Source organism: Leptonotus elevatus, chromosome 8, assembly GCF_054856555.1.
Source record: "Leptonotus elevatus isolate MCC_2025b chromosome 8, RoL_Lele_1.0, whole genome shotgun sequence".
In the NCBI taxonomy this organism is placed as follows: Eukaryota; Metazoa; Chordata; class Actinopteri; order Syngnathiformes; family Syngnathidae; genus Leptonotus; species Leptonotus elevatus.
In genome coordinates, this window is record NC_141246.1 from 6,841,431 (window position 1) to 6,851,366 (window position 9,936).

At 41.0% G+C, this 9,936-nt stretch overlaps 1 protein-coding gene across 2 annotated transcripts in view; it reads left to right on the forward strand.

Annotated features, from left to right (window-relative positions):
- Positions 1–4,292: 4,292 nt before the first annotated feature.
- LOC147169410 (arachidonate 12-lipoxygenase, 12R-type-like) overlaps positions 4,293–9,936 on the forward strand; it is a 7,005-nt gene continuing 1,361 nt past the window's right edge. The window contains exons 1-13 of one of the 2 annotated variants that reach the window (XM_086083649.1): positions 4,293–4,501; positions 6,102–6,306; positions 6,491–6,572; positions 6,659–6,781; positions 6,916–7,019; positions 7,351–7,517; positions 7,623–7,766; positions 8,270–8,473; positions 8,579–8,665; positions 8,741–8,910; positions 9,171–9,292; positions 9,658–9,758; positions 9,828–9,936. The exon at positions 9,828–9,936 is cut by the window's right edge and continues 62 nt beyond it. In XM_086083649.1, coding sequence (XP_085939775.1) covers positions 4,361–4,501; positions 6,102–6,306; positions 6,491–6,572; positions 6,659–6,781; positions 6,916–7,019; positions 7,351–7,517; positions 7,623–7,766; positions 8,270–8,473; positions 8,579–8,665; positions 8,741–8,910; positions 9,171–9,292; positions 9,658–9,758; positions 9,828–9,936 — 1,759 coding nt within the window. In that variant the 5' untranslated portion in view covers positions 4,293–4,360. The remainder of the gene's footprint in view (positions 4,502–6,101; positions 6,307–6,490; positions 6,573–6,658; positions 6,782–6,915; positions 7,020–7,350; positions 7,518–7,622; positions 7,767–8,269; positions 8,474–8,578; positions 8,666–8,740; positions 8,911–9,170; positions 9,293–9,657; positions 9,759–9,827) is intronic. The other variant, XM_086083650.1, reaches the window with a different exon arrangement.

Below are 9,936 nucleotides of genomic sequence, written 5' to 3' on the forward strand. Positions count from 1 at the left end.
ACATATCATCACCATCGCTCTTTTTTTCTGTGTGTGTGTGTGTGTGTGTGTGTGTGTGTGTGTGTGTGTGTGTGTGTGTGTGTGTGTGTGTGCGTGCGTGTGCGTGTGCGTGTGCACGTGTGTGTGTGCGCGCACTTCACCTGAAACCCTTCACCTTAACCGGATACTTCAGAGTTCCACCAGAGTCGTGAAGTTGTCAGGAGACCGGAGGAAGGATCAAAGAAAGGAAAGATGAAGCGAAGTGAAATCTAACACCAATCAGCCATCACCTTCCACCCACAGAGTTACAAATCCAGAATCTTTCACCAACCCCAGATACATCTGAATTCCAACAGGATTAGGGAGACATCAAGAGACCAGAGGAAGGACTAAAGGAAGAAAGGAAGGATAGATGAAGCACAGTGAGATCCACAAACGCCAAACTCCACTGATTCAGCGACCATTGGGAGAAGCAAATTATTTTTGAGTTTTAGTAGATTCGGTTGTGGTGGATCTGGCATGCATGAGAACCTCCACCAAAGAGGGGAGCCATCGACCTTGGCCAGACAAGGCAAGCACAGCCCCCCCAGGGTCCTCCCAGGCCACTGTAGCACCAGGGCACAACGCCCCGTGCCTCACAGTGGCCACTGGCCGGAGGACCAACCCAGGAGTCCGGAGCGCCCCTCCGACACGGCCGACGCCCCAAGCCCAACGCAGCTAAACATGGCACAGCAGACAAATGCGGCACCCTACCCTACCCACTGCTCCCTTCTCGACCCCCCACTCACACCTGCCATCCACAACAACCCAGCCCCCTGGACCCCAAACCCCCAGACACCCCGCCACCCCCAGGACCCACCACTCAACCACCTGCACCACCCCCCAAACAAGCCACCACCCCACCCCACAACACACATTTTCAACATAATTCAAGATACAATATTTCCTGTCATTTTATAGGTAACTAAATATACTGTTTCCTGCCCAAAATCCCTTGGACAGCTACTTCTGATAGAACTAGACAAATGACAATTCTTCATTTTGCCCTGCGATGCTTGGTTCCCTGACAAGGTGGAAATCAAATCACCTGAGAACGACATCTACACCTTTCCTGTCTACTGCTGGATCGGTGACAGCGAGACGCACCGCTTCAGAGAGGGCAAAGGTGGGTTGATCTGTGTGCTTGTCTGCTATTGTGCTGAATTGTCCATCACGTCAGATTACATGTCCTATCCCAATGAATCACTCACTATAAAGCTCAACATTTGTGACACTCCTGAATCACTTTCCACCTCTGTCTATCAATTAAATATTATTTACAATCTATTTACCTAGTGTCAAAGGTTTCTCGGTACGCAGCTTGTCTTACGCCATTGTGAACTGACTTGTATTCTTTGACGTCGTCATTGTCCTCCACTCTGATATGCAAGGATTTAAGCACCCTCTGCTGGCGAAACTTTATATTGCACACTGATCAAAATATGTATACTGTAGTTCTCAGTATTAAATGACCTATAAACAAAAATGTAATTGTGTGTGAGCGGTTGGGGGTGGATTGTACAACTATTTCTTGTATTAACTTTTATCATAGTGCCACACGTTACTTGCCAGCTCCAACATCTCGCAGTGATGCCTTTTTTTAAATTATTTTTTCCCAGGTATCCCTCAGAGTTTCACCACTGTGCCAGAGCTGATCAAATTCGCAACCATGGTGATGTTTACTAGCTCGTGCCAGCATGCAGCTGTAAACAGCGGCCAGGTAAATTCCCTGCATTCCTCCTGGTCTAAGCAGGTATAAAAAGACGCATATTGTAAACCCTTACCGCAGTACGATTATGGTGGCTGGATGCCCAACACCCCTGCGACCCTGCAGCGTCCTCCCCCAACCAAAAAGGGGACAACCAGTGAGGCCACAATGTTGCAGACGTTGCCCGTCATCAACGTGACTGTTCGGGGAATTAGAGTTTCAAACAAGGGCTAGGGTTTCATATTAGGATTTCAAACTAGGGCTAGGGTTTCAAATAAGGGTTTTAAACTTTTGCTAGGGTTTCATATTAGGGTTTAAAACTAGGGCTAACGTTTCAAATTAGGGTTTCAAACTAGTGCTAGGGTTTCATATATTAGGGTTACAAACTAGTGCTAGGGTTCAAAATTAGGGTTTTAAACTAAGGCTAGCATTTCAAATGAGGGTTTTAAACTAGGGCTAGCATTTAAACTTAGGGTTTTAAACTAGGGCTAGGGTTTCAAATTAGGGTTACAAACTAGGGTTAGGGTTCCAAATTAGGGTTTCAAACAAGGGCTAGGGTTTCATATTAGGATTTCAAACTAGGGCTAGGGTTTCAAATAAGGGGTTTAAACTAGTGCTAGGGTTTTATATTAGGGTTTAAAACTAGGGCTAACGTTTCAAATTAGGGTTTCAAACTAGTGCTAGGGTTTCAAATTAGGGTTTCAAACTAGGGTTAGGGTTCAAAATTAGGGTTTTAAACTAGGGCTAGCATTTAAAATTAAGTTTTTAAACTAGGGCTAGGATTTCAAATAAGGGTTTTTAAACTAGTGTTAGGGTTTCAAATTAGGGTTTCAAACTAGGGTTTCAAACTTGGGTTAGGGTTCCAAATTAGGGTTTCAAACAAGGGCTAGGGTCTCAAATTTGGGTTTCAAACTAGGGCTAGGGTTTCATATTAGGGTTTCAAACTAGGGTTAGGGTTCCAAATTAGGGTTTCAAACTAGGGTTAGGGTTCCAAATTAGGGTTTTAAACTAGGGCTAGGGTTTTAAATAAGGGGTTTAAACTAGTGCTAGGGTTTCATATTAGGGTTACAAACTAGTGCTAGGGTTTCAAACAAGAGCTAGGGTTTCATATTAGGATTTCAAACTAGGGCTAGTGTTTCAAATAGGGGTTTCAAACAAGGGCTAGGGTCTCAAATTAGAGTTTCAAACTAGGGCTAGGGTTTCATATTAAGGTTACAAACTAGGATAGGGTTTCAAATAAGGGTTTTAAACTCTTGCTAGGGTTTCAAATAGGGGTTTCAAACAAGGGCTAGGGTCTCAAATTAGAGTTTCAAACTAGGGCTAGGGTTTCATATTAAGGTTACAAACTAGGATAGGGTTTCAAATAAGGGTTTTAAACTCTTGCTAGGGTTTCATATTAGGATTTCAAACTAGGGCTAGTGTTTCAAATTAGGGTTTAAAACTAGGGCTAGGGTTTCATATTAAGGTTACAAACTAGGGTAGGGTTTCAAATAAGAGTTTTGAAGTAGTGCTCGGGTTCAAAATGAGGGTTTTAAACTAGGGCTAGGGTTTAAAATAACTGTTTTATACTAATGCTAGGGTTTCATATTAAGGTTACAAACTAGGGTAGGGTTTCAAATAAGAGTTTTGAAGTAGTGCTCGGGTTCAAAATTAGGGTTTTAAACTAGGGCTAGGGTTTAAAATTAGGGTTTCATACTAGGGCTAGGGTTTCATATTAATGATGTTGATGTTGCGTAACCTAATAGTCTTTTGGCGGAAAGCCACACGACAATGATGGCGACACACCTTGTCTCTGTGAACCTCTCACAGATTTGAATCCTGGCTGGAAGGATCAACAAGCTGATGCCCATCAAACTCATGACTTTACCTTTTTACCCCTCTTATCTGACTCGAGCTGTTTTGAGAAAGACCGCACAAATATTCAGGGTATTTTTTGATAGCGTTGATAAAAAATAATAATATTGGACCCAGTCCTATAATGCTGTGCGTGTTGCTACTGGTTTAGTACAACCACTGAAAATTAAAGTCAGCATACAGTACACATCAAAAGTTGCACAAATATCCAAAGTTTGAACCCGTGTCGAGCCACTAAAATTTTAGCAACACTCCAGGTCAGCGTGTTTTGATACAATTAACCCTTTTTAGCTTAGCATGATGAGACGTTACATTCTTAGTTTTTGTTTGAAATTGTTTCCTAAATTGAAGAATCAAATCTGAACAGAAACCGTTCTGTATTAACCTTTGATATGGCGTTATCAAACCGATGCGCAAAAAGTTGGAAAGCACTTCCCTTTACAAATAAAACGCAAACCTAAGATAAAAGTCAATTTAACGAAACATTCCAAAACAAGATAAAAGCAATCAACTTGACAGGCAGGTACGATTATTCTACATCTTACAATATGTGCATGTTAATCTGACTTCACTTGTGACAGGGCGAAATCTGCAGTTGCAACCTTGAATCAGCCATTGCTCATACATGTCTTACATTCCTAACACAAACCTGCTGCAGGTACCTCCCACAAATTAGCATATACAATACAGGTACATAAAAAGCTGTTGTGGCAGACTCCATCTGGTTGGCAAAAGAACAGTGTTACCTCTATTAGGATATTTTATCATTCCGGAATAACAATGGTGGATTATGAGGTGACCATTTACACTGGCGATCGAGTTCATGCCACCACCGTGAACCCTGTGCACATTAAGCTGGTGGGCACAGAAGGCGAGAGTGACCGCACGTGGCTGAGGTCTTTGGTCATCTTCAGAGGAGCGGTACGTGTGGGAAAAATAAATCATTACGTTGAAGCAACTTTTTTCTGGTCCTGGGAGTTAAACAGCAAATGCCATTGAATGATCCTTTTGTGTATTCATTACAATAAAAGTACTAATTCAATATGATAGGAGTGAAGTAAAAAAACAAAACAAAATAGACCGTATAGCATACTTAAATAAATGTATTTTTTTTTTCCCATATCATTTTAATTAATGCATTATGCTCTTTTCATGCATGAATTGTATTTAATAAAGAGTGCATGCTTAGTTTAGGTTGAGGTACTGTGCTATGCTTGTATGTTATTGTGGTTCATTTTGGGAGGTGAAATTGTCCCTCCCATGTTTTGTTCATACTTCAATCAGGTTAGGTAAAGTAATGCACCTCTGGGTATGATGCAATAACCTTCTGAAACCTTTTTCAAATTTGGATTCTTTCTTTAAGCACTATGTTACTTGTTTTTGTTTTACCAGCCTGTCTTTAATAGAGCCATGTGATGCATTTTTCATAAATTAGAACAGTTCTAAGGTGTCTTACAAAATGTCTGCTGTCATTGCTTGCAAACTGTTGCATCCGCCGCCGGTCACGGCTCATGTTACACCTTCATTGGAACTGGCAAGAGCACTTTTGACTGATTTAATAAGGACATCAGTGCAAATTGGGCAACCCCGAGCTGCTTTGGCCGCATTAAGGGACATATATCATGATGTTTGCACAGACTTAGGGTTTCTGTACCCTGATAGAGGCCAGATCTAGACACATCTACCAAAGCACCACACACACAACAAGATCTAGGTCTCGTGTTGACCGGTCATACTGAAAACTGCATCTGATTGCCGCTGCAGTTACACAAAGTTGATGTATCCTCTTCCACTGAATCTGGACCTGTTTATTATTTATAGGAGATGTAGTATTTGGTGGTAGTGTTAATTTGATCAACCATTTGTTAAATTTGGTCTCAGTTTTAGTCTAATTTCGATTGCGCCTTTTAGTTTACTCAACCTCATCTCATTTATTTTTAGTCAAGTAGAAATAGAAACCATATTTGTCTAATTTTAGTCAGGATAATAATTTTGGCCATTTACATTTTTTTTTATGTGTGGCATATAATTTTATTTTATTTGATTGCGATGAATTGTTTTATTACATTTTTGTTTTTAGTTTGCAATCATGTGTAGCTGCCCAGGTGATTTGTGTTGAAGTGATGTGACTCCTCTAGCCATTTTAAGCAGCATTAGAAGTTAGAAGTAGAAGAAGTAAAAAAAAAAAAAAAAAGTTAATATTTTGTCTAGAATTAATTTGATGACTTCATTATTTTTCATGTACATTTAATACCTTTAATAAACACATTTTGCCACTTGCTGTTGACTGAAAATGACATCACAGGTGATCAGGAAACTGGCAACAACCAATCTCGTCTTACCTGTTTTCTGAGTTTGGTCATGTGACGCAGCAAACTGAGCCATGATTGATCGAGCGTAATGTCATCTTCAGTTTATGCTCCTTTGAAATTAACATAACAGAACAGTGGCACTAGAACACAACGGTACACCTAAAATTTTCAACATGATTCAAGATACAATATTTCCTGTCATTTTATAGGTAACTAAATGTACTGTTTCCTGCCCAAAATCCCTTGGACGGCTACTTCTGATAGAACTAGACAAACGACAATTCTTCATTTTGCCCGGCGACGCTTGGTTCCCTGACAAGGTGGAAATCAAATCACCTGAGAACGACATTTACACCTTTCCTGTCTACTGCTGGATCTGTGACAGCGAGACGCACCTCTACAGAGAGGGCAAAGGTGGGTTGATCTGTGTGCTTGTCTGCCATTTTGTATTAAAAAAAAACTGCAAATACGGGAAGATGACATGTTCTAATGGTTGAAATGTTGATTTGCTGTGTTTGCTCCCAAATAAAAATACAAACAAAAAAATAATAATAAAAAAAGCAAATAATCTTCATGTAAATTGTTTGTTTTTTACCAGCTCTAAGGATCTTTGATGAAAGTAATCCTCTTGGTCAATACGCAAGGGAGGAGGAGCTGAGTCAGCGAAGTGTAGACTATGCGTGAGTATTCACTGTGAATATTTCCAACATTGTTACATTTAAGTCATACTGTATAAGGCAACATTAACCTTTACACCACCCACCAGTTGGGATTTGTATCAGCCAGGTATAACCTTCTCCATTAAGGCAGATGGTCCTATGACCCTTCCAGATGAGGTCCAGTTCTCCTTCACCAAGGTTACAGAGTTTGCATTTACAGCGGCTACAGGGTATATATAATTATTTTATTTGTATTTTTTTTTCATTAAAATGTATCCTCAGGGTTGTTTGTCTTTTGAGGTTCCACTGTCTTTTACTCGACATTGATATTTGTTATGAAAAGCTGCCTGGCTTTTTTTTCCAGGGTGGCTGAGCTTCAGCTAAAAGGGCTGACTGAGAACCAGGAAAACTGGAAAAATCTTGACGATATCAATGACGTGTTCCATAACAAAGACACGCCCTTATCAGGTACTGAGGCTTCATGGTTCTTCCGTCCTAAAAAAAAAGCACAATATTGTTCGGCTGAAGCCACAAACAGACGTTCCGTGCTGGTTCCAATCACAAAATTGTCTCCTTGTCAACATGTCGGCTGAGTGCTCAAAAATAGCTTAGTTTTCAAATTCTGCTGATATCGTTAGCAGTAAAAAATATTATAACAAGTTCCCTCCCTTTCCATTGTAAAATAAAAAAAAATAAAAAAAATAAAAATCGACATCTAAGAGTAGCGTAGGGACAATTCTTGAGCATTCTTGTGTTTTGACAAAATTATTATTATTTTTTAAATATTTTTTTTTGTCAGATTATGTGCAGGAACACTGGAAAGAGGACTGGCTCTTTGCCTACCAGTATCTAAATGGAGTCAATCCCACCTTGATCCGACGTTGCAAAACTCTGCCCAACAACTTCCCTGTGACTGATAGCATGGTTTCCATTCCCGATGGCTCAAACCTTTCCACTGAGTTGCAGGTATCACATTTGATGGAAGATGTGAATAAATGTGTCAATGGCACAACTAAACAGTTCAGCATTACACTACAATTTAAACATCCAGATACGTTTTCCCTGAAACAGCAAGGCAACATATACTTGTGTGACTACAAGAACCTGGACGGGATCCAGGCAAACATCGTCCAAGGGATTCAACAGTACCTGATGGCGCCCCTCGTCCTGCTTCACAAAAGACCCGATGACAAGCTGATGCCTATTGCCATTCAGGTGATGGATTTACGCTAATGCACAGTACATTAGGGTGTCACCATTTTTAACGTACAGTGAATGTCGCATCAGCCTGAGATTGTAAGTGACAGAAATTCCACAGTACCAGACATACTCTGGCTCACCATGTTTGACAGCTTCAACTCTTTGGGGTTGGATTTTACATTACATTGGCTGTAGTCCTTTTTCAAGAATTACAGCTATGGTGCAGAGGGTGACTGCTTAATGCGAACGATATATTTATACAGGTAATGGCTTTATCAAAATGTCTCCTGAGGCAGCTCATAGGCGGGAAAATAATCAGCACCTCGAAAGCTGTGGTGGAGCACCTTCCAAAAGCAGCAACAAAGTCTAGTGAAGTTTTTGGGTCTATCCCAAGGAACGATGGAGCGTAAGAACTGCGGACGGATCACTGCAGCATTTGCAGTAAAAAAAAAACAAAAACTAAAAAAACATGTCAGTCAAATGTTCAATCGTATTGATGCCTCCCGCTCCTCCCACAGCTGAAGCAGACTCCAGCTGACGACAACCCAATCTTTCTCCCAACTGACTCGTCATATGACTGGCTGACAGCTAAGATTTTTGTGAGAAGTGCAGATTTCACCGAGCACCAGCTCAATGCGCACTTGCTGCGCACACACCTGCTGGCGGAGGCTTTCACAGTGTCACTGTTGCGCAACCTGCCCATGGTGCATCCCTTGTACAAGGTAATAGGAAGTTTCCCACTTTGGTTTCAACCAAGTGCTATTTTTGATCGAGACATCTATTGTCTCAAGATTTCGTTTCATAGTCTTTTTCTTCTGTCCCTTTAGCTCCTCATACCCCACACACGATACACTCTGCAGATCAATGAATTAGCTCGGGAGCAGCTCATAGGACCCAAAGGAATCTTCACCCTGGTAAAAATCAATCTTTGCTTTCTGCATGGCATATATGTTTCTCTGTTTTACACTATGTATTTTACTATTCCTCAGTTTTTTGCTTCTGGGGGAGATCCTCTGCTAAAGATATTGACGAGATCACAGTCCTCAATCACCTACAGGTCCCTTTGCATCCCAGACAATATCGATGATCGAGACATGCTGGATGTGCCTAACTTCTACTACAGGGATGATGGGCTCCAAATTTGGAGCATCATGTTCAAGTAGGATAAGTTCAAGTAGAATACGTTCTGTTTTGTTTTTTGCACAAGAAAAAATAATACAATACCATTCTCTACATAGGTTAACTTGTAGAGGGGTGGCGGATGGGCCCAGGAAGAACTGATCAAAATTTGAGGATCTAAATGTGCTGATATAGTTTAGGAATTATTTTTGCACCATTTCACCCAAAATTACATTATCTTGAACTAAAATACATATTCAGAAGAGTGGTTGTGTAATGATACAAGATGTCTCTCAAAAGATTTGTGCAGGGAGTTATACAGTACTACTACAAAAGTGACAGCGAGGTCCAGCGAGACTCAGAACTGCAGACTTGGATTGGAGACATTTTTGAACATGGATTCCTTTCCCAGCCACAATCAGGTGATCTTAGATGGGCCGTGCAACATATGTATTTTTATTCTTCAGCACCTTTTCGCAAGGACATCGTGTTTAAGTTCCCCAATGGACAATTCCAAACATCCGGGCATTTTTTATATTTCCGTAATGCAACACGATGAAAACAAACGGTTGTATTATTCTTACCTGTGACTAGCATACAAATCCCTGAGACTTCTATGACATTTCATCACAGTTTGAAATCAAAATAATGCTCCAAAGTCCAGTGCTTCCTTTCACCGAGTAAAATTGCCATTTTGACTTGTATTAACTTTTATCATAGTGCCACACATGTTACTTACCAGCACAAACATCTCATAATGATGCCTTTTTCCTCACATTCTTCTCAGGTATCCCTCAGAGTTTCACCACTGTGCCAGAGCTGATCAAATTCGCAACCATGGTGATGTTTACTAGCTCGTGCCAGCATGCAGCTGTAAACAGCGGCCAGGTAAATTCCCTGCATTCCTCCTGGTCTAAGCAGGTATAAAAAGCCGCATATTGTAAACCCTTACTGCAGTACGATTATGGTGGCTGGATGCCCAACACCCCCGCGACCCTGCAGCGTCCTCCCCCAACCAAAAAGGGGACAACCAGTGAGGCCACAATGTTGCAGACGTTGCCTGTCA